Source organism: Medicago sativa, chromosome 4, assembly GCF_051527215.1.
Source record: "Medicago sativa cultivar Bolivia chromosome 4, Bolivia_mono, whole genome shotgun sequence".
Taxonomy (NCBI): domain Eukaryota; kingdom Viridiplantae; phylum Streptophyta; class Magnoliopsida; order Fabales; family Fabaceae; genus Medicago; species Medicago sativa.
The window spans coordinates 18,313,870-18,338,377 of NC_140752.1; the positions used below are offsets into that span (position 1 = coordinate 18,313,870).

At 31.5% G+C, this 24,508-nt stretch overlaps 3 protein-coding genes across 5 annotated transcripts; all 3 read left to right on the forward strand.

The window, feature by feature from the left end:
* The first annotated feature begins 4,832 nt into the window (after positions 1-4,832).
* On the forward strand, positions 4,833-8,274 carry LOC146926900 (suppressor of disruption of TFIIS-like). Of its 2 annotated transcripts, XM_085700347.1 has the most exons (10): positions 4,833-4,881; positions 4,918-4,981; positions 5,788-5,865; positions 5,971-6,036; positions 6,269-6,366; positions 6,483-6,520; positions 6,624-6,711; positions 7,020-7,346; positions 7,752-7,817; positions 7,942-8,274. In XM_085700347.1, exons 3-10 carry the CDS (start codon positions 5,802-5,804, stop codon positions 8,083-8,085), a joined length of 891 nt encoding a protein of 296 aa, XP_085556473.1. In that variant the 5' UTR covers positions 4,833-4,881; positions 4,918-4,981; positions 5,788-5,801; the 3' UTR covers positions 8,086-8,274. The 2 variants fall into 2 exon arrangements, with proteins under 2 accessions (XP_085556473.1, XP_085556472.1); XM_085700346.1 differs by having other exon boundaries at positions 4,833-4,981.
* Positions 8,275-14,185: 5,911 nt separating this feature from the next.
* Positions 14,186-19,351, forward strand: LOC146926901 (uncharacterized protein At5g02240-like). The gene is made up of 7 exons (XM_085700349.1): positions 14,186-14,335; positions 15,935-16,206; positions 16,305-16,341; positions 16,959-17,056; positions 17,237-17,298; positions 18,086-18,209; positions 18,967-19,351. Exons 1-7 carry the CDS (start codon positions 14,281-14,283, stop codon positions 19,084-19,086), a joined length of 768 nt encoding a protein of 255 aa, XP_085556475.1. The 5' UTR covers positions 14,186-14,280; the 3' UTR covers positions 19,087-19,351.
* A 1,015-nt stretch (positions 19,352-20,366) lies between these two features.
* On the forward strand, positions 20,367-24,453 carry LOC146926902 (membrane protein insertion efficiency factor). Of its 2 annotated transcripts, XR_015005545.1 has the most exons (5): positions 20,367-20,676; positions 21,621-21,761; positions 21,878-21,973; positions 23,674-23,738; positions 24,012-24,453. XR_015005545.1 is itself a non-coding variant. In XM_085700350.1 (4 exons), the coding sequence occupies exons 1-3, from the start codon at positions 20,430-20,432 to the stop codon at positions 21,943-21,945; spliced, it is 456 nt and encodes a 151-aa protein (XP_085556476.1). In that variant the 5' UTR covers positions 20,367-20,429; the 3' UTR covers positions 21,946-21,973; positions 24,012-24,453. The 2 variants fall into 2 exon arrangements, 1 of the variants encoding a protein (XP_085556476.1); XM_085700350.1 differs by lacking the exon at positions 23,674-23,738.
* The last annotated feature ends 55 nt before the right edge of the window (positions 24,454-24,508 follow it).

Here is a 24,508-nt window from a genome sequence, read left to right on the forward strand (position 1 = left end):
GTATGATGACAAGGATAACTCCGACTTAGAACGATAAAATAATTGAAGGCTTAAATTCATTTATTTTCATGTGTTTACTCATTCACAATTTTGGTCACTAATATTTTTAAATTCCCCCCTCTAAAAAATTAAATTCTAAAATATAATCTTTTAATTGTAAAAATTTTAGAACTTTTTTGATTTACTGGTTTTTTTCCTTATTTTTGTTACTGTATTTGATCAAATAAAATAAGGAGGTGAAGTTTGTTAACTGCTTCAACAAGAGAGGGATGTTTCGGACTCTCCCTGATACCTCATCTATCTCTTGACTTATAAAAAAAAAAGGACCATATATCTGAATTTGACACTGTGTTGTCATATCGTAAACGATGTTTGTTTCTGATTTTGAAAACTCTCTATTGAGTTTAATTAGTCGGAAACAAACCAATAAGATCGTGTCTAAATAACTACATTTTTACCTAACTTTAACATTTACATTGAGGTGTCGACATGTTTTGTACCATTGACTATAAATGAAATGCTATAAACATATTTTTCTCAACAAAAAGAACGTCTCTGAGTGACGTGGTCACATATATATATATTTTGGGAAATGTTATTTTTAAAGATTTTTTATTTTCATTTTTTATTTTGAGTTTTATTATTAAAAATAATACGTTAATTGCATGGAAAATAAGATAATACTATCTCTATTTATACGATATTTTGAACATTTTCATACATTTAAAAGATCTTATAGTGTAATTAATGTATATAATAATTTGTATATGATTTTTAGACAAAATATAATTTGTATATGATTGTCACTAAATTATTGTGTAATTATTTGTTAATTTTAAATATTCTAAGATATATCGATAATATTAATAAGAAAAATTGAAGAAGGTTTCGTTACTTTAAATGATTTTTATATTTAGGAGCAAATATTGATTTTAACGGTAAGTAAGATTTTCAATTTAGGTGGACTGGTTTAACATCTTAAAAAAAAAAAAAAGTAAGTAAGATTTCTGTTAGAAAAATAGTCAAGTAAGAACTATATTTCTAACATCACCATGTAACTTATCAACTCATTATTCAAACTTGATATATTAGCAAAAACAAATCTCAAATTAGTGGACGTGATAATATCTAAAATTTTAAATATTATGGAACTATATTTTGTAGATTTAAATTTTGGGCGGTTAAAATTGTAAATTAGTGAAAATAAGAGAATGAAAGTGCATTTAAGTCCAATATTAATTATACAAAATATTGATTCTCAATAAAGGTTAAGTTGCCAAGGAAACTTAAATTTCTAAGTAAATAAATAGAAATGGAAAGTTGAAAGAGCTATAGATTCATCATGCATGATCAATGAAGAGGTGGCATATTTCTTGAGGATGATCCAAAGATCAAAAGCTAGGTGTACATCTTAATGGATTCCAAACAAATTCAGGTGTTGGTAAATGGAAGCATGAGGGAGTCGTGGCCATTTTGTCTTACCATTAACAAATCATTTTCACTCTTACGACACTTATAAAGTCTTTAGAAAAAATAGTAAAAAAAAAAAAATTAAATGTGAGAGAGGAATTTTATATTCAATTTAGTTCAGTAATGATATCTTTATTATTCAATTTAGTTCAAATGTGGGAGACAAGCAGTTTTGATTGAAGAGGTGTTGATCATGATAGTTAGCCTTTTTTCAGTTACTTTCGTATGTATAAATAATAGTTTTCTATATGGAAAACAGGTCGTAAATTGTTTATAGAATTATAGCACTCGAAGTACCGGCGTCTAGAGAGAAGAGTCATACCGAATGTATGTAATCTAATTTGTCGAACCACATTTACATTAATGCAATGCAATTTACCTTTTCTTTAAGTTTATGCGTTTTAAACTTTTAAGTCTTTTACATTTACTTGCATTTTTTCTTTACTTTTTTCTGTCGAAAGACACCGCAAATTCGTCTTGTTCATAGAGCAACCTATGAATCTGATAAACTCTCGCTCATTTTCTGAAAAAACTTTGCACAACATGTCCTAGGATTTCTAGTTTGATCCTGTTTGTAATAAACAAAACCAACCCTTCTTGTTTACCAAAAACACCAATGAACATTAACGTTAACATTTACACTGATGTACCAACATGTTTTGAACATGAGACCTTGAGGATGAGCACACTCTCAGGTTTCAAGTCAATACTATCATGCCAAGGGTAAGTAGGAAACTTAAATTTCTAAGTAAATAACTATAAATGGAAAATTGAAAGAGCTATAGATTCATCATGCATGAACAATGAAGAGGTGGCATATTTCTTGAGGATAATCCAAGATCAAAAGCTAGGTGTACATCTTAATGGATTCCAAACAAATTCATGTGTTGGTAAATGGAAGCATGAGGGAGTCGTAGCCATTTTGTCTTACCATTAACTACTCATTTTCACTCTTACGGCACTTATAAAGTCTTTAGGAAAAATAGTAAAAAAAAAATTTAATTAAATGTAAGAGAGGAGTTTTATTTTTGTATTTTTGAAGATTTACATGTTTAGTTAGGAAGGGAAATGTAAAAAGCAATTTGAGATTTTGCAGGTTAAGGTTAAATTTTAATTAATTTGGTCTTATAAGATAGTACAATGCAATAACCAAACTAGCTACAAGACTAAAAGGAGCAAATCAATAAGCTAGGTTAGGTGGGTTTTGGACGGTTTAAGCAAGCAATAAGAAGGGTCATTTGAACTTCTAACAAAAATTAGGTGTAATGCACTTTTGGTGCCTATTTTCTCTAATTTATTGTCCTCATTTCTAAGTCAAAAAATATTGACTACTCAATTTTAAAACTTCACACACTTTTTTCTCTCACTAAATTGAGACTTATGTTTGCTGGGTACCCTTTTATTCCCATATCAATAATATTTTGCTTATAAAAAAAATAAAAAAGTCTTATATTTTAACATTTAAAAATGAAAGAAGTTCGTCCTCGTGAGCTTAGCTCAGATGGTAAGGACAATGTATAATATATGCAAGGTCCGGGGTTCAAACCCCGACCACCACAAAAAAAAAAATGAAAGAAGTAAAATCGTGAATTAATAAGAATTAATAAAAATATAAATCATAAATCTAGACCGTTTAAGGTTTAAGACGTGAATGCCATCATCATCTTATCTATTATAGGCGATCCATTTCTTGAGGCGATCCATTTCTTGAAAATATATCTCTTGAAAATATATCTAAAAGTCTATTTTCTCTATGAACTACTTGAGGTTGTTCTGTTTTGATACTAAATTAAGGACTTATAAATTGACCAATGTTATTTAGTCTACAATAATGACAGTTAAATTTAAATATCTATGCCTTCTAAATTATTTGAACCCGTTGTCACTAGCTCTATCATAGTGGCTTAAAATTGATTTACATAGAACGTGCAACTTGATGAGTCTTCAAATATCATAGATATTTTCATTAACAAAAAATTAATTGTCAATGTAAATTTTGTAATTAATTTTAGTTTAGTGTCTTGTTGTGCAACTTGTCAACAAGGGTTGATATTTTTTTTCCCTACAAAAGTGTAATGAGCTTTTAAACCTAAAATCCCGTCCCCGTGAGCTTAGTAGTTGGTAAGGACAATGCATAAAATATGTAAGGTTCGGGTTCAAACCCCGACTACCACAAAAAAAAACCTAAAATCCCATAAATATGACTCAAAATTTTCACCACAAAAAAAATATCCTCATCTGATTGGACATTTTATTCGCACTAACTATGATTTGGATTTGATTCTAAATTTTTATCATTAATAAGTTCTACATAAACTCAATTAAAAACTGTTTTTAACATTAAATATTCTCTCTTATCTTAAATGAAAGTGTACCTTCTTAATCTAAAATCTTATCGATAAAAAAAGTGTTGTGCAACTTAGATTAAATGAGACACGTACACATGGAGAAGATATTAAAGATTTTGATATGTTGTTTAGTGAGTTTAATCATGTTTAAAATGTGCACATGGTTAGGGAAGAAGGGAATCTAATAATATCTGATTTTCTAACCCAAAAAATGGGAAACAAGAGTGTTGTTTTTAGTGTACGGTGGCAACTGGCAAAAGCCTCCAACTCTATTTTGGTGCTTGATGCAGCTGGCACATTCTTCTTTGTACTTTTATTTCCTCATATATAGAATTTAAATATTTTGATATGATTAATAAAAGAGCTTAACTATGTATTAGAAAATGTTAATAAAACTCTTGATAAGAGTTTATAAAGACGATGATCTCATAAGTCGGTTTTGTAAGGATGAGTTTGATCTAAATTTCAACACAATATTTCGCTTACATCTGTTGTGACTTGAATTCAAGGTCGAACTTTCTCAATTGATTGATTATACGTCAGTTTTCAATAAAATTTTATATTCCTCTCTCGCCTTACATGAGATGTGTTAGCCTACCCTGATCTAAATTTATGGGTAAAAAAATAAGAGGTTAGGATTTGGATTCTCTGTAGTGAAGAAGTCCTAAATTTACATGGTCAAGTAAATCCGAGTCATTCGAAAAAGATCAATGATTTACTACTTTAAAACAAAAGTTTAAGATGTAAATCTTCTGATATTTTTAAAGGATGAGATTACTTGTGTGGTCACTTTTGACGCTAGGGAATCCAATTTTGTTAACCAATCATATATTAGTTGTCATTTTCTTGGAGTACTAAAAATTATTATAATCATTGTACCAGTTCATATGGTCATTGCATTTCAAACTCAAAACGTAACTAATCAAATTAATTAATGCAATATTATATTCAAAGACCCTACCACACAAGCAACCCTTTGTCTATATAAACACATATTTGCCTCACATATTTCCTCCCCCTCTTCTTCCTCTTGCTTCCTTCAATATCTTAGTATTGCTTTTCAAAGCTTTGTTTCTTCATAACCTTTGCATTGCTCTTGAAGCTTTGTTTCTTCATACCCTTTTCTCATTTTCCCTTAACAATCACTCATTTTTCCATTTTTGGTAAGTTAATGGTTTCATGAAAAGCATTTGATTTTTTTTCTCTATTTAAAACTTTAATTATACCCTCAAACCTTCACCTTTTGATTTTCAATCAACCATGGCTTCAAAATCATTGAAAAAACATAACCAACATTAACCTATGATTAGTACCATGAATATGGTTTTGAGATTTTACTTTGTACTTATTAAATTTCACTAACATGGAACAAATGATTGGAATTAAGAATCACCATTTCTTTGGTTATTCTATACATTTTAAAAAAATATTATTAATTAAAGTGACAGTAATAACTATTTTACAACGATATCCGATGGATTTGAACTCTGTCCCTCGAGGCCTTTTTTGCTAAAAAAATGCACTGTTGTACAGTGTTATTTTTTCATTTATATAATAAAATCCCATTATATTTAACTCTGAGTTTAATCTCCAAAGTTTATCAAACGATCAATTCATCTTTCAAAAGTTGGTTTGCTTTTGGAAGTGGTTTGATGTGTCACATGAACTCTGTTTCAAATATTAAATTAGTTTATAACCTTACACAAATTTATTTATGTTATGTTATGTTCCGTCCACTCACAAACTTCACAAAGCCTTATCCTAAATGATGTGGATTAGTCCCTTTATTGTCTCCCTTGAAGGATCATTTTGCATCTTTTGGTGCTAATCTGAGTCATATATAGCAATTTTCTAAAACAAAAAGCCATGTTGATGAATAGATTCTGAATCAAAATTGAATTCTAGTATAAATGTTGAAATGTTCAAGCTGTTCTAAAATCTAAACATTGTTCTGTGTTGAATTTTTAAGGATTTCGGATCGAAATGGCGTACGAGGATCGATTCGGACAACAAGCTCAAAGATCAAAATATGATTGCCTTCTTTTTGGTAAGGCTTGTAAACAGAACAAATTTCAAGTAACAATTATAAATAAATTTCATATTTTTTGTATTTTTGTTACAAGTTTATAACTATGAGATTAATGTTATGCAGATTTAGATGATACTTTGTATCCCCTTAGAGCTGGCCTTGCAAAATCTGTTCTTCAAAATATTAAAGGTAAGCTAATGCAACATATATACTCTGCTTCATAAAACCGACAAAGATATCAGACATGACACTGACATGCAGACACCAATAATAATTTAAGAGAATGAAAGTGATTAAATATAACTGGTGTCAGTGTCGGTGTGTCAGACACCAGATAGACATTCAATCTGAAGTGTCCGTGTTATATGTTGTTTCTTGAAGTGTTGAATATTAACATAAGTGATTGTATTATTGATCTCAGATTATATGGTTGAGAAGCTTGGAATAGACTCAAGCAAAATTGATGACTTGTCAAACCTTCTTTACAAGAACTATGGAACAACTATGTCTGGTCTAAGGGTATGATTTGATTACCTTAAATTCCTAATCATTTCCTGTAAAATATGTTTCCATTGTTAAATTGTGAAAAGGTATTGATTGTAAATATAATGGTTTTTATTTCATTTTCAATTCAGGCAATTGGTTATGACTTTGACTATGATGAATATCACAGGTACATTTTCATTTTACTATCACCCTTCACTTTCAAACTGTTATTTTTTTTATTATAAAATGGTGAAATTGATTTTATTTTATTTTTGAATTATTATTTGCAGTTTTGTTCATGGAAGATTACCATATGAGAACTTGAAACCAGACCCTATTCTGAGGAATCTCTTGCTGAGCCTTCCCTACAGGAAACTTGTAAGCACTTATTGAAAAATATTTTTATAGATGATTAATTTATTTATTTTTTTAAAAATGTGATTTACAATATTCTCCCTCCGGTCACATTTACAAGCAAAAAACAACTTTTTAGGTTAATTGAATAACTAATGTATCTGACTTCTATATAGACCAGATACATTAGTTATTCAATGAACTTAAAAAGTCGTTTTTCGCTTATAAATATGACCGGAGGGAGTAGTATATAAACACTAAATATCTTTTACTTTTTTTAAAATTTTAAACTATTGACCTCTATTAATTGTTTCTCTTGTTTTGTTGTGTAGATCTTCACAAATGCAGACAAAGTTCATGCTGTTAAGGCACTAAGTAGACTTGGATTAGAAGATTGCTTTGAAGGAATTATATGCTTTGAGACACTTAATCCAATCCACAAGAATAGTGTTTCTGATGATGAAGATGACATTGAGTTTCTAGGTTCAACAGGCACTAGTAATAGTGCAAGCAACACTCAAATCTTTGACATCATAAACCATTTTGCTCAACCTAATCCAAGTCTAGTAGTCTTGCCAAAAACACCAATTATTTGCAAGCCATCAGAATTTGCCATTGAATTGGCTCTCAAGATTGCCAACATTAACCCTCAAAGAACAGTAAGTAAAATCGCGTAAATATACTCGCAGTTAAACTCTTACATGAAAATTGTATAACGCATATTCAAAATAGTTTCTAAAATCCAATTTACTGATGTTAAAACACGGATCGTCTGATCCTCGTGTAAGGGTTCTGACCGAGTGAATATGCATGATATTACGACTATAGTCGTTCAATCCAGCTCCAAAAATAATTTCTAAAATCCAATTTAGTGATGTTAAAATATTAATCGTCTGATCCTGGTATAAGGATTTTGACCGAGTGAATATGCATGGTATTACGACTATAGTCGGTCAATCTAGCTCTATAAAAGTTCATTCTTTAATGTGATATAATTTTCTTACATTTTTATTTTATATTATTTGTTAGCTAACTTTTTCTATGGTTCTATATGTAATTTTCAGTTGTTTTTTGAGGACAGTGTCCGCAATATACAAGCTGGAAAACGTGTGGGACTTGACACAGTATTGGTAAGTCATTACAAATATTTTTTGTTGTATAGTACAAAACTAACTTCATTCTAGCAACTATTATTAGATACCTTTTTAATGTGTCACAACTCATATGATCCTATTTATTGATTGAAACATATAGGTTGGTACATCACAAAGAGTTAAAGGTGCAGATTATGCATTGGAAAGCATTCACAATCTTAGGGAAGCTGTGCCTGAATTATGGGAAAATGACATAAAATCAGAAGTGGCATACCCTGGGAAGTTAACATCAGTCACAGCTTAAGAGATTATGAAGAAAATTCTCCCTTTAATATTGTTCATTAATAAATTCAAAAATTCAATCATAAGACAAAAAAAATGAACAAAAAAATTTAAGAGCATGGGGATGATTCCCTAAATTCAAATGTAGTTGATGTAGATGCTTTTGTAATGTTATTATTATAATAATAAATTAGTATATGAAATGAATAAATTCTCCTTTTTGGCATTATTTATATAGAGAAGTTCTACAACTAATTGGCTTCCTCATTCATAAAAATTTGACTAAAATTAAAATCAAAGTATATCACAATACAATTGGAAAAGTAAAATATATTAAAATGTGATCTTTCAATTGAGTATTAAAACATTTAATTGATTATCAATCAATTATAACAGTTGAATTATTAAAAAAAATCATATTTATCTTAAAATTCATACAAAAAAAAAAGGTTTGTAATTGATTAATAATGTAAAAGCTTTTACACCGGTGGACTGTGGTGCATCAAATTAGTCTCTAGACTAAGTTGTGATATACAAAAATGAGATATAACTTTCTAAATTGAGCATTAATTGGAAGAAGAGGTATTTTTCTATAACAAAAAAAAGACTTATAATACTAAAAAAATCCATCTTAGCTTTAGCTATGAATTTACCCACCCATGTTCATGTTGATAACAAATTTCATAGTAAAGTTCATAAATAAAAAGCAAATAAATAAACCGTCAACGTAAACATAAAATAAGTGCTCGTTTGGTGTCCTCTCGTGGGGGGTGTAAAAAAGAATAGTTTAGTACTAAATCTTAAAGGGTTAATTATGTTTCTAGTCCCTATAAAATAGCGACTTTGTAAGTTTAGTCCCTACTTAATTTTAATAGCATTTTTAGTCCCTAATTTTGTTTTTCTGCACTGAGTATTAGTCCCTACTCAATTCAAATTTGTTTAATTTATGCTTAAACTCTTAAATTTTTGAACAATTTTTTGCAGACATGTTTAGAACATTACTAAAAGTTCGTCCGCAAAAAATTATTGCAAAATTTGATTTCTACATCCAGATTTTATTACTTTTTATCTTTAACTTTTGTCGTTTTAAAAAATTCATATTTAATTCATTTCATGTCAGAAAATTCTAAATTTTAGTAAACGAACCTTTCATAGTGTTCTAATCTTGTCTCAAAAAAATCGTTCAAAAATTTAAGAGTTTAAGGATAATTAATCAAACTTTGTTTTAGCAGGGACTAAAATTATAAGTAAATTTTTTTTTATAGGGACTAAAAATGCTATTAAAATTAAGTAGGGACTAAACTTACAAGGTCGCTATTTTATAGGGACTAGAAACATAATTAACCCAAATCTTAAATAATTTTCATTAAGTTCTAAACTTTGGAGAAAGCATTTCATTAACATAAACTATGTTCTCCTTTGGTGGTTCTATCCTATCTCCAACAAGATTGTCTCCTCAAGCAAATAGCTCACATCCTTGCCGAGGTTGCCACATTATCTGCTACATTCAATCTTTATTATCACGTGTCTCGTTGTATAAATTATCTTATTATTAATGAAATGTTATAAATATATGTTTTGCGTGTCTGAATTTAATCTCAAGATCTCTGCGTGTGAATTGGAAGCTGAAGTCGTCTCAATTCCAAAAATTTTATATTATACCAATTCTTCTAAGTAAAGTATGCTTGTGACGGATTAAAAAACATAACATATGCCAATCATGATATATACAATACATTATTTCTTAAATACGCGTACTCAATGGTTTAGTTAATTAACTATATATTCATAAACTATAGCTCCATGCTTTCATCGATGTTGACTAGTTATTCCCATCATCAAGGATGATGATTAACTCTACATAATATTGATACTTATTATGTGAGGGTTGTCATCATTAGGAAAAAGTATGAAAATTAAGTTTAATCAACAAACATTGTTATGGTGTATAAGGTGACGTAGTATAATAATCTATTTTACCAAAATATTGGTTTAGGTTAAGGCAAATCAACGAACAGTGAATTTTAGAAAATGAAGAAATTTCTTTACTCACTTCGAGATTAGAGAATGAGTGTTATGATCAGGGGCGGATCCACAGATAGCTTTGTGTGGCTATAGTCACGCTAGAAATAGAATATTATCCAATTTCTTTTTTCATATACTAGACCCTAAACTATTGATTATATACCATATATGTCATTAATGTTTCATACTTTCATGTATCTTTCTATGGTCCGGCGGTAGATGTTGTTCCTAGATGATATGTGTGTCCTGGGTTCATCACTTATTCCACCGCACAAACAAACATGACATAAGTAGGTTTGTGAACTTTTTTTCTCTTCGTATGTTCTTTTTTAGGGTGGTGAGAAAGAAGCTTCCAATAGATTTTGGTTTAACTCAGCATAAGTCAGGAGTTCACGGAATTTACTCTTTAGGCTCGTTGTTTAATCTCAGGCTTCCTAAAGTGACAAAAATACCTATAACGGTTGTTAAATACCGTTTTGAGAATTTTAAAATCAGTTAAACCAATTTAAAAAGTGATTCGACCGATCTAAAAAGTGTCAAACAACACTTAACTATAGTTTTATAGACGAACAGTAGCCAATAGTTAACCTTCCCTCAACCGACGATGATTAGTTTTTTGAGCAATTAGAGAGTGCCTGAAGAACAACCTTCAAAGTTCACATGTCCATCATAGGCAAGTTAATGATCAGTGTTGGGCCAACTTGTTCGTCCATTGATCAAACATGTTGCAACAAAATTATTTAAAGTAAAAATAGGAATTTCAATAAATATTTTTTTGTTACCTATGTTTTTGACGAGGGTCTCAACTCTCATGGCTATAATTTATGACATGAAAGTTTGACTAAAATTATTTAAAGTAAAACCAAGATATCACAGTACTCAACAAAAGTATATTATTTTTTTTAAATTACTCAACATAATTTTATTTTTATTTATCCACTATAAAGCTTCCCATTAAGCTTTTGTCGTTCAACTCTACGTGGTGAATTTGGTCTCACGATTCCTGCGTGTGAATTGTTCATAGCCATCAACTCATTATAGCTGAAATTATGATATGGGGGAAATATCAAGAAGAAATATGATAGAAACCCTCCATCAAAAAAATAAAATATAGAAAGACTCTCATTTTAGAACTCTCTCTAGCACTCACACTTCTATCTAGTGAAACTCATGTAGATCTCACCACTTTATGTGGGATCTAATTTCAATGTGTCGTACCACATAGACTTCATCATATAAAAAAGTGAGTGTTAGAGAGAAAATGTCTATAACGAATATGAGAATTAGTCTTCATGTTCTGGTGTAGTGTAATTACAGGATATACCGAAACCAATCTTCTAAAAATGATTGGATGAAAGATAACTTCAGATGTTATCAAACTTAAACTTTTAGTAGGTCTACAAAGGATAATTTCAGAAATTTGGAGGGGTTGTGAACAATCGAGGGGCCTAAACAGCATAATTATTGATTGTGGGATCAGTCGGTCCAATCTAGTCCATGGACCAAACCTGTTGCAACACTTAGGGGATGTTTGATGGAAAAGATAAGGAGACGGGATATGATAAATCTATCATATCCGATTTATCATATCCCAATCATAACTTCTATTTGATGGACTAATTGGATATGATACATTAATGTTACCTCAACAAACCTTTATATTTTCTATCCTGGATATATGTTGGGTTAAAAATATTGTATCGCCTTTTCTTATCTACCATTCTATCCTGGATATATGGTCAGTCCTATTTAAAGACGGGTATTTAAAGACAGGTGGATTAAATCAGTAATATACCTATGATTATCCAATTATTTAAAGAAGGGGGATCACTCGGTAACATAACTCCGACATCCAAAACTTGGTACCACATGCATATAAAGTCAAACTATAACATCGCATACATATGAGTCTATGTGAGAGTCGTGTATTTGATTAAATGAATCTATGAGAAGTTATGTATGTGACTATGTGTATCTGTGTGATAATTGTGTAATTGTGATGATGGTGATGAAGTGTGAATGATGTATATTCAACTTGGTGATAAAATGATAGTGTGAATACTTGCTATATCTTGTAATGATGATTTGATAGTTGTTGTGTTTGTTTAATTGATTGAAAGAAATTATATGTGATTATCGTATTTTAGGAAATGAATATGTTTATTTATATGTGATGTTTGATTCCTTAAAACTATGCTTGAGTTCATACATTCTTTATGTTGAACGTATATTTTACCCTCCATTGACTTTTTAGTCGCCTACATCCTCGTGGTGTGGACAATTACCCCTCTGAAATTGTAAGTTTGTCAATTACCCCTCTGAAATTAACAAAACTTCAATTACCCCTCTGAAATTAACAAAACTTCAATTACCCCTCTGAAATTGCACAACGTTAATCAATTTACCCCTTCCGTCAAATTCTTCTGTTAGTCAACATGACGTTTTGCAAATACCCCCCTGAAGCTTTGCACTTATGTGCAAAATGCCCCCTGAACTTAAAAATTTAAATTTTTTTCTTATCCTTGACTCAAAAGATATTAAAGACAAACAATTAACAATTAACTTTAATACTTTAAACTCTACAATATTACAATCCAATATTACAATTAACATTTGAATCATTTATTACAATTCAATATTTTAGATAACAAAATGCAAAACAATATACTAGTCTATAACCACTTTGTAACACTTTATTAGATATGGAAATCCAAACTTAATAATACTTCGTTTGTGAATACAATGAGCACGTGACAATCATAATGAGATGGAAAACTAATGCATGACAAACATAATGAGATGGATAATGAGATGGTTTAAAATAGTTTCAAATCTAGATTTTTCTTATTTAGCAGATTTGAGATGGTTTAGATTGTATAACAAGAATAAGAATATATTATAGAAAGTAGAACAATCACAACTTCCTAAGGTTGTTCTAGTATTAAATTGTAGGCTACAATTGTGCTTTGGTACATTGGAAGGTCGTAGAAGAATGGCAATCCATCTTGGCAAAATTGGCTTGAATGACGGCTAAGGGTTTTTCTGGTTAGGAAATATATTAGAAATCTACTTTTGTTCGGCAGATGATTTTTATGTGTTGGCTTTGTCAACTTTGTGTTGCCACTTGAAAGTCCTCTCTGAATGACAAATTAGAACTTTTAACGAAAGGATCTCTTCAACATCTAGGGGGAGAATATGCTAGCTTTCTTGCTTCATATTGGTGCATCTTCTCATTTTCCAGAAGACAGCTCAATAGAGTCAAAGGAAGAAATTAGTAATAGTAAAACCATATATTTTGACATCTTGGTAATTCTTGATTATGTCAATCATATGTCATTTATGTGCTTCAGTATGCATGTCATGCATTAGTTTTTCATCTGACAGGTGTGGCTGTACTTTGTTATGCTGACTTTCATATCATTAGGCTCTAATACATGGTTAATGTTTGATCGTTTCGGGAAACATATATGGTTGTATACCGTCAAAACTAAGGTAATATGCTCCACAATTCAGTGATAATGCAGTCACTTTTAAGGATAAGGAAAAAATATCTAAATTTTCAAGTTCAGAGGACATTTTGCACATAAGTGCAAAACTTCAGGGGTATTTGCAAAACGTCATGTTGACTAACAGAAAAATTTGACGGAAGGGGTAAATTGATTAACGTTGTGCAATTTCAAAGGGTAATTAAAGTTTTGTTAATTTCAGAGGGGTAATTGACGTAACTTACAATTTCAGGGAGGTAATTGTCTATTTACTCTAAGTTAAATGATCAATGAAACAAATTGTTTCACACCCCCATGTAAGAAAGGACAATGGTGATAGCATTTCAGAACATAAAAGATTAAATAAAAAAAATAATAAATATTATGTAAAATTAAGTTAAATGATTAATGAAACAATTTTGTCAATAATTATTTTTAAAAATATATATTATTTACTTAATTTTTACACTTTTTACCACTTCCCAAATCTGTCGAATCTTGTCAGAACAAGTAAGCTGCACACGTGTTTTGTTTTGTATTGGTTACACCCTTCCACGTACACACTGTCTCTCCAATGTTCCTAAACTACCAACAAACAACAACAACCTCTTCACAACATAATCCAGAACCTTCTTTTCTTCATCGTCCTCATCAGTATCCATTGAGTGTTGTTTTTGTTTTGTCTCCATCAAATTCAATTCAATTCAATGGCAGGTTCATCTCAAACCACTGTCCTTGTTACTGGTGCTGGTGGTCGCACAGGTACTCTTTTTCATGTTAATTCTCGTTACAATTTCACGTTAGTTTATGAGTACATTTGATTTTTTTGTTTTGTTACAGAATTGAGGTTTATTGTACCTCTAGAATTTATAATCATAATCTTAATTTTCAATTTTATTTGAATTGGGGTTTATTAAACAATGAGAATTTTCTCAAATTAAAGGTTATTGCTCAAACAGAACACTGTCTATGCTCATAGTTTAAGTTAGTGTTAGAGATTGTTACATACCAAAATGTTTTTATTTTTATTTTTGAAGAAGCTAAATTAGTCCACCCAAATTGACACCAAGGGAGAATCGAACCAGAGACCTCGAAGAGGAGCACCCTCTGAGGTCCCAAACCAATACCACCATGCCAACCCAAGTGGGTTTAACATACCAAAATGTTACTGGGGGAATATGTGCTTATGTTATGGTGGGCCGTAGAAATATCTAATCCAAGATTTTAAATCAACGTCACAATAATGTCATAGTCTTGAATCTCTTGATGCCGCGGAAAATTACTGTCAAATTCGGTTGATGCTGCTGCAATGCGATCACGAAATAGTCGTGTAGAGATAAAAAGCACAAAACCATGGCAACGGCCGCGAACTCTTTCTTTAAAATCTTGGTCTAACAGACTAGAAATCCATCAAAGTCGTAGGTGACATTTTCATACATTAAGTTGATTTCACGACTCTATGTGTGATCTCCTAGTTACACGGCCAATAACACTAATCAGTGTGAAAACTGACTCAACTCCCTTTGTGTAAATTAAAAATTTCATTCAATGTGTGAAATTCAGTCTATAAGGCTATACCTTTCAAATATTGTTACAAATGTGTGTGAAGTGTTACCCTTTACGCTTATTTTATTTTCAAACATGGAAAAAGGTTACAAAGATTTAAGCTTGATATTCATATAGTTCAACTAGTTAAGGTTGTTAGTTTTTTTTTTTTTTTGTTCGAACTTCTTTGATTAAACAAACGAAAGGGCCTGAACACAGCCTACAGAAAAATTACAAATAGGGAGAGGGAACAGATTTGGAGGGACATTTCCCTGCCAGCATCTAGTTCCTATAGTCTTTGCCAAGGATAATGTGAACATCATAAAATCCGACTATTATTGAAGTAGAATAGAGTATAAACTTGTGAATGAATATTCGCTATTCTAAACATGAAAGCAAGTTGGATTAATCGTTTGCTTAGAAAAATGTAGATAGCTGTTACCAATCTACTATACCAAAAATAGTACTTATTAGGAACAAATGCATCTGAGAGAGAGATGAAATAGATCGAGGCAAAGATGAAGCAAACTCAAAAGTGGTTTGTCATGAACCTCAAGTAATAAATGTATCGCTAAGAAAATGAAATTTTGCTTTTTGATAGAGTTAAATAATGTCAATTGATTCTGTATTCCTGTACTTCTACTAGTAGTATATGACTTGGATGTATTTCTTGTCATCATTTGATATACAAGTTACTTATATAAGAATACAGTTTTTTATCTCCGTTCTAATACAATAGTGAGGGAACAAGTGTCATATTTTCATTTTTATCACTAATTGAGAACTCTCAATGTGATTTGTTGGTTAACTTTTCAGGACAAATTGTGTATAAAAAGTTAAAAGAGAAGCGCGACCAATATATTGCCAGAGGTTTGGTTAGATCAGAAGAAAGCAAACAGAAAATTGGTGGTGCTGATGATATTTTCATTGGGGATATCAGAAATGCCGAAAGCATTGTTCCTGCAATTCAAGGTACAGATGCTCTCATCATTCTCACTAGTGCTGTCCCACAAATGAAACCTGGGTTTGATCCAACCAAAGGTGGAAGGCCTGAGTTTTATTTCGATGATGGTGCATATCCTGAACAGGTGCTAATGCTATTACATTTTTCCTATGTATGCTAAGAATATTTTTGAATATAACGTCTCTTTTGACTTAAATTTTGACCTACTTTTTCATATGATAGGTTGACTGGATTGGGCAGAAAAATCAAATAGATGCTGGTAAGACTCCATGCTTTCTATCCATTACTCATATGCGGCGTTTGGTATGCAGAGTTTTTTTTTTTTTTTTTTTTTTTCCAGTCTTGATTCCTAAATATGCCTTAAATGTGTATAATACTTTTGGATATCTTAAAGAATGTTTACTTGAAGTTTTCAATCTTCTTAGGATTCTTGGATTCTCACCCCCATTTGGAATGTTTTTAAACGGAACAAAATTGAAAAAAAATCACACCAAACACAATAATATAATGATCTGTTTACTTACCATGTTTTCTGTTTTCATTTTCATTTCAACGCTTATATATTAGACTATAGATCAAATGTTTTTCTCACCATTTTATTTTATTTTATTTAAAACATATCTAGTATTTTAAAACATATCTGTCAAAACACTCTTTTCATTAATTCTGAAAACACATTCTTCCTACCTTGCTTTCCGTCTTCCCTTTATCGCAATTATTCACGACGCAAGTCTTCCACCTTGCTAGCAATTTAGGAAGTAAGCGGGGCCTAAGATTCCCAACTAAAAATTCCTGGTAAACTTTAAAAAAATTCCTAACCAAGGTCATTACTCACTAATGCTTATGATATTAACATTGTTTTATCTCCATGAACAGCTAAGGCTGCAGGAGTGAAGCATATTGTGTTGGTTGGGTCTATGGGTGGAACAAACCCTAACCATCCTTTGAACAGTTTGGGAAATGGAAATATACTGGTGAGTCGTATTTTCTCCAATACTTTAGTTACTTCATTTCATAGTCTTAGAATTTTCGGGTTGCTTTTCTGTTTGAACATATCACATTTTATTTCAAAACAGAATGATAACATTTATTTCATATTTATTCTTTCATTTATATCTTTTGATAGAAATCATATAGTTTCATATTAATTGCAGGTTTGGAAAAGAAAAGCTGAAGAATATCTGTCCAATTCTGGTGTTCCATACACGGTCATAAGGTACACTAGTTCTTGTCCTTGTTAAAACATATAGAAGTTATAACTGTCTTTTCAGTTTTGTTTTCACATTCCCAAACCTGGACAGACCACCTACCTGTGCATTGCACAGGTCAAAAACACTAGTTACGAACTTACGACTAATGCCTTTAGTAATCATAGCTGAACCAGGAAACTATTTTGAATATACTCCGCGATATTATCTTGATATCCAGTTGATTGAGTTAAAAAACTTTTAGAATACCTGGTGTCATTATCTGTGGAAAGAAGAAAATATCTGCTGATATTTGTAATTGTATCATGAAACATTTTTATCTTGTATGTAGCAGTGTTGTCAATCAGCGACGCTATAGCGCTATATCGTAGCCGAATTTGAACAAATCACTATTGTTTTGTGATACGCTATTTAGTTCAAACCATTGTCAATAAGTGGCTATAGAGTCGCCGCTATAGTACTGTAGTGTTGCGGAACTTGAAAAAACCACTATTTTCCGTGATCGACAAACTATGTAGATACTTGGTGAATATACATACTTTGTACATAAAAAAAATCTAAGCATATATAGGGAATCTACAATTGGATATTTGATAGAACTTGTTGCAATTGATATACGTACTCATCTAATTGCTTGGGTTTCTTCAATGTAGTTAATTATATTTTTATATATATACTTTCAACTACTCTTATCATCAGATTTCAATGTACTTTGTTGCTGGTGCTCTTATAGATTTGTTGTGAGATTGTGTTTGTTTTCTTTATTATATTTTCTCACCTTCCTTGTTGATTCAGACCTGGTGGCTTGCTTGATAAAGAAGGAGGTGTTCGGGAACTCATTGTAGGGAAGGACGATGAACTTCTTCAGACCGAGACTAAAACTATACCTAGAGCTGATGTAGCAGAAGTCTGCGTTCAGGTATATTATCTCTTATAGAACTTGGGTATTGCATACAAATAAAACCAGCTTCCACTGTTACAAAAAAAAAAAAAAAAACCAAAATTATCAGCAAGTGCTCAAGTGAATCATGAATTTAATCATTGAAATTGTAGTGGCTCGTCAATTCTTTTATTGGAATTAATAGTATTTCAAAATAATCTCTGAAATTGAAAACTTTTGATCGAATTTGTCTCATATGGTTATCGGTATGTTACAGAGTATATGAGTCATGTCTCTATTCGATACATAATCAACCCAATTAATACGAATCAGTAGCGTTTACCTATTCCGCACATGAATCTCTACGTGGATTCTGATTCACTATTATGAGTTCCGATTTATTCTAATAAATCATTACCTAAGCTTAATGTGACCTGCCACTTTTTTTAGTCAATTTTGTGTAGTCAGCCACTTTTATTTTGTTATTTGATTTTGATTTGAATCTTCAATTACTTTGAGGTTAATATCAATGTATCATACAATTCATAATAAGATTCGATTCACGATTGATAAAATAGTTTTTCCTATTCACAATATGAACCTTGATTTGATAACCATGTAGGGAAATATCAGGAACTATAGATCCAACAAGACTAGTATAATCAATCATTTATAATTTCAGATATTGAAATTTCATCAATATCAAAAATAAAATTGGCCAATGACTATAACTTCAAAAACCAAATTGGTTATTGTGAGATTTGGTTAACAGTTATTCATTTTGTTGATTTGACAGGCACTAAATTATGAAGAGACTAAATTCAAGGCATTTGACCTAGCATCAAAACCTGAGGGTGCAGGTGAACCAACAAAGGACTTCAAGACTTTGTTTTCCCAGATCAATTCTCGTTTTTGATTTCGAATGTGGGTTTTCATGATGTATGATTGTATGTGATTATTGTCTAACAATGGTTTTGAAACCCAAAGTCATTAGTACTTTGCTGCCAAAGCAAATTACTTTGCCTTCACAAATAAGTTAGATATAGGACTAATCATAGACTTCAATAAGTGATTTCAGGAATCGAATCTAAGAATAAAAGTTCATTGAATTACATGTATAAACTGATATTTATAAATTTATCATCTAAAGTAAAAGCAATATTATGTTACATAATTATGAATTTTAGTGTTTCACTTCAAGTTTTTTGACCCTTGGTCACAGCAATCTTCCGTACAGGTACGTTTAAATATTTTTTTACGACCCTTTCGTGTCATCCGTGTTGCAACAAGTTTTTACATGGCGATCAGTTAGTTATAAGATCAATGTTAACACATTTTTAAAATAAACATACAATCAGAACAAGTCTAAAACCATGTTAGAAGGGAGCAAAACTTTGAAAAATTTGCCTAGAAGTTATCTTTCTTCTTGATCTACTTTGAACATGCTGAAATCCAAGTGAGTAAACTTTGAGCATGCTAGGATCAAAGTTATCTTTCTTTGGAATCGAAGTCCAAAAGCCAATGACTCCAAGTGTAATCTTTGAAAAAGTTTCTGAATTTTTTAAAAGTAACTATCAAAATCAAGAGTTTTTCATTTGTGTATTCTACACGAGAAAAATAAGCAACTTTTTCTATTAAGCGCTTCTTAAAAGGTATGTATGACCGAGCTTATTATTTTATTGAGTAGCAAAGTCTAAAATAAGTTGGACTAAACACCGATTAAGTTGAAAAACTTTGTTTTCTATTTGTATTTATTAGCATTGGTTTTCTACCTAATTGTGTTAACCATTTGATTCTCAACAAAAGGACTTTTGATCATAAGGTAAGTAAAATCTAAAATGTTTTTTTTATTTATTATCAAATAACCTAATGGTTAGAAATTCACTCTATTAAATAAATAAGTGAGATATTCGGAGTTTGAATCTAGCCCCTACATATGTTATGCAATGTCCGTACCAACTGAACCTAACTTAATAAATATATTTGTTGTTCGAACCTTGACCCTAACGTATATTATGTAAACAAAATCTGAATGTTTAAAATTATGAATTAATATTAATTACTTAGTTATTTTGAAATATGAAAATCAACTTTTGTTTACAATGGAAAAGTAAATATTAAATTAAATTAAATACATCGATAATTCCCCACAAAATAAACAAATTAATAATGTATCGAGGAGTGAACAAACATACTCCTCCCATACATAGATACCGAACCAACCAACCAACCAACGAAATAGAGCATTGGCGCGTTTCCATGGCCACTGTTGTTCTTCCACTCAATCTCAACACTACTTCGTTTTTTCAATATTCTCTTCCCACTCCAACCCAAATCACCTTCAAACCAAAACTTTCAAATTTCACTTCTCTCAAATTCAAACTCAAATCCACCACCCTTTTCGTTCGTGCATCAGACCCAGATTCCAACCCTCAAACTCCCCAAAATGCTCAAGTCGACAATTTAGGAGTTCAAGCCGCTCTTTCTGTTTTGAGATTTTACAAAAGTAAGTCTTTTTCTTCACCCTTTCATTAATTAAGTCAAACTGTTTTCATTTAAGTTATAAGTTGTTTTCATAAGTTACCTAGAAAAGCTTCTTATTAAAATAAGCTGAAAATAGTTTATGTACACGTCATTAGTTGTTTCCATAAGTTTTCTAAAATAGTCTCACAAGTGCGTAGACCAGTAGATAAACTCAAATAAATCAATCTAAACAGAAAGACCGTTTGTAGCATTTGGTAGAGGATAGAATCGGACTAGGAAAAAACCGTAAGGGTTTTATTCAAGAACAAATCTTCATAGATGGAGAAATCTGGAAGATGAAGAAGCTTTTCGATGAGCAAGAGAAGGACAAGGTTGATGGTGGATGACCAGAAATGATGGCAATGATGGAAGAGAGTGGTGGCGGTGGTGTACATGCAGGCTCACAAACGTTTAAGAGCCTATTTGTTTGTGATGGAATTGGAATGAACGAAACAATGCCAAAGCGCATATGCTGTTGTTACTTTGGTTGGAACTGATTTTGATGTTCATAAATCATATACAAACGAATTCTAAGTCGGTTAATGATTATCAGAAATAGATGTGTACCTGAATGAACTGTGAACCATCTTTTATATAGGGTTGTGTGTCTGTCTAACTGGTTCTGGTAGCCCTTGTCTTGATTAGACAGATATAGCCTCTAAGTCTCTGAATGTGTAACCGTCTTTTCAGTTTGTAGTCGAGGACTTTGGCTTGACAGAGTACATTTCATAATGATTATTTGGTCTGACACCGAGATCGGCATTTGGTACTAGGCCATTGCAAACCTAAGATGATCTGGAAAAAAAGTAAAACAAGAAAAAAGATAAGTTGGTTTGTTTGAATGTCAAAGGCTACCTTAATTACCAAGCAGTTTTAGGAATTTGAGTCATTGTATGATATGTCTTGATGTTGTTCATGTATATGCAGGGGAAATTTCACCAATTTTGCCGAGGAGCTGTCGTTACGTTCCAACTTGTAGTGAGTATTCCATGGAGGCGTATAAGAGATATGGTTTTTTGAAGGGTACGACTTTGACTGTGTGGCGTCTATGTCGTTGCAACCCTCTTGGTAATTCACCAGTACCTTTGACATGCCTTATCTGCTTGTTTTTTATTTTAGTTTGGAAAAATAGCTACATTTTATGTTTTGAATATTTTATAATTATATTCTGCATACAAATACAGGTGGGTCTGGATATGATCCTCCAAGATGGTTTGGTGAGAATAGACCAGGAGAAGAACTCGACGATTGATTAATCTCTAGTGGCAGATTTTGAATTGGTAAGCACTGCCAACTGAGCATTTTATGAATTGAAGTTCATTGATGTGCTACTAGTGGGGGATCCTAGTTGTTTTTCCTTTTTGTTTCTGCTATGACTTTGCAACAAAGCAAAACAAGTTTTTGTTCTTAGATCCTACCCCATCAGATAAATTAGATCAGGAAGAATGATACCCAAGATTGGAATATTGCCGATGATGATCAAATTATATGGTTTACATCTTTGTACATAAAATGAAAAGATGGTATGAAACAATGTATATCTTTGTACATCTTTCAATGTCATATGCTAGTAGTACTTCAATGAGACAACCCTATTCAGTCCATCATGGAAATTTGTCTACGTAATGAATGTCTTATTAAATAGGTTATACTAATCATACCGAGATACATAATTGGTTTAGATTGCCTTGTATGAGACAAATGTTAGAAACACTTAGATTTTAACACTATTTTAATTGTGTGAAATCCTACATTGGGCTTAGTGCCCCACTAAATAAACTGGGTCTGCGCTGTACTGTACTGTATTTTTGGGCTAACACAAGATTTAAGCTTTCACATAATTATTGTGTTGAGAAAGTGTCAAGAAGGGCATTACTAGCATTTCTCTTTACCGACACTGCTAACAGTTGCTATTTGATAAACATCATTGAATTAGTGTTACTGTCAACCTTGTATAATCATTTGTGCTTGGAAGAAACATGATAAGGAGTGCTTCTTGTTAGTTGTTACCGTTTTTTTTTTTTTTTGAAACAGCAAATTTGTTCGAAGTCTCACCACACAAGAAGAGTGGCTAATTAAAAGAAGGTGAAAATACAAAGGCACTGTAATTATGCGGCCGCCTAACCCGAAAAAAATCCAAAAAAGACCTAAAAACCTCCCAATTCTAATGTAGATTCCTCAAATTGACTGTAAAATGGCATGCACCACTTTATAGATATTAGGAAAAACCCAAGTCCCAAATTTTAAAGAGGTAAGGTCTGAAAATCATTTATAAAGAGTGACACCCCTCAACTTATAATCTGATTTCCAATTCAAAATTTATATGGTATCATTGCCTATCCATTTGGGTCATCTATTATATTGTCGGCGTACTAAATCCAATTGTACTTGGCGTGAGAGGTGTATTGGTAAAAACCTAAGTTCCACATTAATGAAAACAAAAAATGATGGTTGATGTAAACTGTATGTGCATTCCTTGGTTTCAAACAACGGATGAAGGGATATGCTATAGTTGATGTATTCAGAAAGGAGAACTTCGCTTCTTGCAATGTCATATGTAAGTTATAAACTTGATATGATACCAGTAGTGAAAACAAAAATTGATGGTTGCTGTAAACTGTGTGTGCATTCCATTCCTTGTTTTCAAACGACAAATGAAGGGATATGATATAGTTGATGTATTCAGAAAGGAGAACTTTGCTTCTCGCAATGTCATACTCTGTGACTTGAAATTTCCATTCTACAGAATGGCCACAGCCAACTCTTAAGATATTCTTAATCCCCCTATATACCTTGACGAGCCATTCTTATAGGAATAATCTTCTCCTTCAAACATTTCCTAGTTATCTATATGAATATATGGGCTGGTTATCCACTGCAAACTTTCTCTCAAAATCATTTTCTTATCACCAGATTTCCTCCCTTCACCTGAAATACACTTTGTCCCTTTCTTCAGAGATTGAACCCTGTTCATATGCAGAGGCCAGTAATTTTGCAGCTGGAAGGAGGCTATGCAATATGAGTTAGATGCACTTATGGGCAATGGTACTTGGAATTTTGTTGATTCACCTCCTAGTATTGGCAGTAAATTGGTTTTATAGAATCAAGCGTCTTATCGATGCATCCATTAAACGAATTAATAGACATTGAATACATTAAACAAGAGGGACGGAATTTATTTGATACGTTTTCTCGAGTGGCAAAACTGTCCACAATGCTACTTTTAACAGCCCTTGGCTCCATTAACTGGCATATTTACCAATTAAGTGCAAACAATGTGTTCCTCTATGTTGATCTTGATGAGGGTTCTATATGCAGGTTTCCTGTGGAGTCACTTCACCTGTTCCAGGCCAAGTTTGCAAGTTGCACAAATCCTTATTGCATGGTTTAAAGCAAGCTAGCATAAAGTGGTTTGAAAATCCTACTAATTTGCTCCTTGCTCATAACTATGTTCAAGCTCTGCATGATCACAGATTATTCACCAAATCCACTGCCTTACATTTTATGTGAATGATACTATTCTAGCTGGCAATTCCATGACTGAATTCCAATCTATAAAATCCTTGCTTAATTCCTCCTTTGAGTTTAAAGACCTTAGAAGGAGTTAATTGGCAGGAACAACTAACTAATTATGGTATCATATACTAGTTAATCATGTGTCATTATGTACAAGCACATAAATTCAGATTGTATTTAGATTGATTGACTCAATTCGCAATTATGTACATGAGATGGTCATACAATTTCCTCCCTTCTCTCTCACTGTTTTGGTTGTTTTACTATAAATCATTACTATAAATCCTAGTTTAATGGAA

Bases quoted from the DNA above. Each gene is read 5' to 3' on its own strand.
- LOC146926901 (XM_085700349.1), top strand. From the start codon at position 14,281: ATGGCAGGTTCATCTCAAACCACTGTCCTTGTTACTGGTGCTGGTGGT. The intron at 16,207-16,304 runs GTGCTAATGCTA...TTCATATGATAG, and splicing joins ATGGTGCATATCCTGAACAG to GTTGACTGGATTGGGCAGAA. The intron at 18,210-18,966 runs GTATATTATCTC...TTGATTTGACAG, and splicing joins TAGCAGAAGTCTGCGTTCAG to GCACTAAATTATGAAGAGAC.
- LOC146926902 (XM_085700350.1), top strand. From the start codon at position 20,430: ATGGCCACTGTTGTTCTTCCACTCAATCTCAACACTACTTCGTTTTTT. The intron at 20,677-21,620 runs GTAAGTCTTTTT...ATGTATATGCAG, and splicing joins TGTTTTGAGATTTTACAAAA to GGGAAATTTCACCAATTTTG. The intron at 21,762-21,877 runs GTAATTCACCAG...ATACAAATACAG, and splicing joins ATGTCGTTGCAACCCTCTTG to GTGGGTCTGGATATGATCCT.
- LOC146926900 (XM_085700346.1), top strand. From the start codon at position 5,802: ATGGCGTACGAGGATCGATTCGGACAACAAGCTCAAAGATCAAAATAT. The intron at 5,866-5,970 runs GTAAGGCTTGTA...AATGTTATGCAG, and splicing joins ATATGATTGCCTTCTTTTTG to ATTTAGATGATACTTTGTAT. The intron at 6,037-6,268 runs GTAAGCTAATGC...TATTGATCTCAG, and splicing joins TGTTCTTCAAAATATTAAAG to ATTATATGGTTGAGAAGCTT.